This window comes from Ranitomeya variabilis, chromosome 1 (assembly GCF_051348905.1).
Source record: "Ranitomeya variabilis isolate aRanVar5 chromosome 1, aRanVar5.hap1, whole genome shotgun sequence".
In the NCBI taxonomy this organism is placed as follows: Eukaryota; Metazoa; Chordata; class Amphibia; order Anura; family Dendrobatidae; genus Ranitomeya; species Ranitomeya variabilis.
Window position 1 is genome coordinate 435,048,908 of NC_135232.1, and position 1,870 is coordinate 435,050,777.

Consider the following 1,870-nt stretch of genomic DNA (forward strand, 5'->3'; position numbering starts at 1 on the left):
TGGTTCTTTATAATATAATAAAATAAAATAAGAAAAGCAGCACAAAAAATAGAAAAAAGTGGATTTTATTGCCCAATGGCGTGGCGACGTTATGGATGTGGTGTTTTTATTTTATTATATATATATATATAGTCCATGTGTACACGGAGGTGGGTATACTGTGCGGTTCCCCCTCCGCCAACCCCCATATAGTAGAGGTAATGACGATGATGACGGTAACATGTGATGTCTCCCTTCAGGTGATGATGATGGGCAGCCCGCCCCTCGCTCAGCTGCTTATTGACCATGGCGCTGACCCCACTGCCCGTGACCCGACTACTGGCGCCTGCCCTGCCCATGATGCCATCCGCGGGGGCTTTGTGGACACGCTGGTAGTGCTGGTAAATGGAGGAGCCAGTGTTTACAGCCCACAGGACAACTATGGCCGCCGTCCCATAGATTTGGCCTCAGCATGGGTCCTACAAGAACTAATGGCGTTAGGAATGGTGTCACAGGCCGGGAATTAGCTGCACTTCTCTCCTATGTGGCTTGTAACTACAAAATAAAGGCTGAGATAAGATCATGTGATGGCATCTGGTTATTCCCCACAGGTAACGACCAACCCCAGCCATAAGGTGCCCGCACATCGGGGAGGAAGGGGCCAGCCTGCGCCTGGGCTGCTCTGTGCTCCCCAAGCTCCACACAAAGGCTGCACAGTATTATTAGTATTAGTATTATACTGCTTGTTATTATTAATAATAACCATTAAAAATAATAATGATAAAATCAATAATAAATACTATCAATAGCAATAATAAGAATAAATATTATTATCAATAATAACACATATCGATAATAATAATTATTATTATAATTAGTAGCAGTAGTTAAAGTTGAAGTATTAGCGGTGGTAATAATAAATAGAAGTAGTAATAATAATAATGTAATAAACAGTAGTTACATGCCCAAAAGAAGCTGAATGCAGGATGCATAATAATGAAGCCCTACTACTCCTACTATCAGTACTACTGCTACCTCTACGGCTTCTGCTAATACTATTCTTCTACCACTAATTATAATATATTAATAAGAGTAGTAGTACTAGCAGTAGGAAAAGTTGAAGTAATAGTAGAGGTAATAATAAGTAGAAGAAATAATAATAAATATAATAATAGTAAGCTACTAAAAAGTAATTACATGATCAAAAGATATTTAAAGGATGTATAATAATTTACTCCTACTCCAACTTCTATTAGTATCACAGCTGCTACTACTTCTGCCATTACAAGTTCTGCTGTTACAATTATTATTATTATTATTATTATTAGTATTATTATTAGTATTATTATAATATTCGTGTTCTGGTCGTGCAGTGGTTAATAAAAAATAGCTACATAGCTAGGAGATGCTGAACACTGGATTCCCAATACATTATTGGCCTACTACTATTATTACTATTACTGCTATTATTACTATTACTGCTATTATTACTATTACTACTATTATTACTATTACTACTATTATTACTATTTGCGTTTTCTAGCTCCGGGATTGCGCTGAGTTTTGGCGATTTTCATTTCTTTCCAGGATCCATTCTGCAGATGAATAAACAGAATCGTAACGCGGTTCTGCCTGTACTGATAATTATTTTTTTATTTTTTTGTTTAAGGCAATAAATGTGATGTATTTACATATTTAGATGCATATATTATTGGATGATACAATATACAATTACATTCAATATCTTTTTCCCTACGTGTATATTATCAGGCCTGATTCACACAGTCAGCTTTCACAAAAGAAGAATACGCACATGCGGATTTCCCCCAGAAGTGGCTTGGATCCCTACAGTAACCCTATAGGACACATGACGTACATTCTGCTGACAGTG

General features: G+C 37.0%; 1 protein-coding gene across 2 annotated transcripts in view; it reads left to right on the top strand.

Moving 5' to 3' along the window:
- Positions 1-564, top strand: part of LOC143763729 (cyclin-dependent kinase inhibitor 2A-like) — a 6,442-nt gene extending 5,878 nt beyond the window's left edge. For both annotated transcript variants that reach the window (XM_077249302.1, XM_077249304.1), the window contains exon 3: positions 240-564. In XM_077249302.1, coding sequence (XP_077105417.1) covers positions 240-506 — 267 coding nt within the window. In that variant the 3' untranslated portion in view covers positions 507-564. The remainder of the gene's footprint in view (positions 1-239) is intronic.
- Positions 565-1,870: the final 1,306 nt, after the last annotated feature.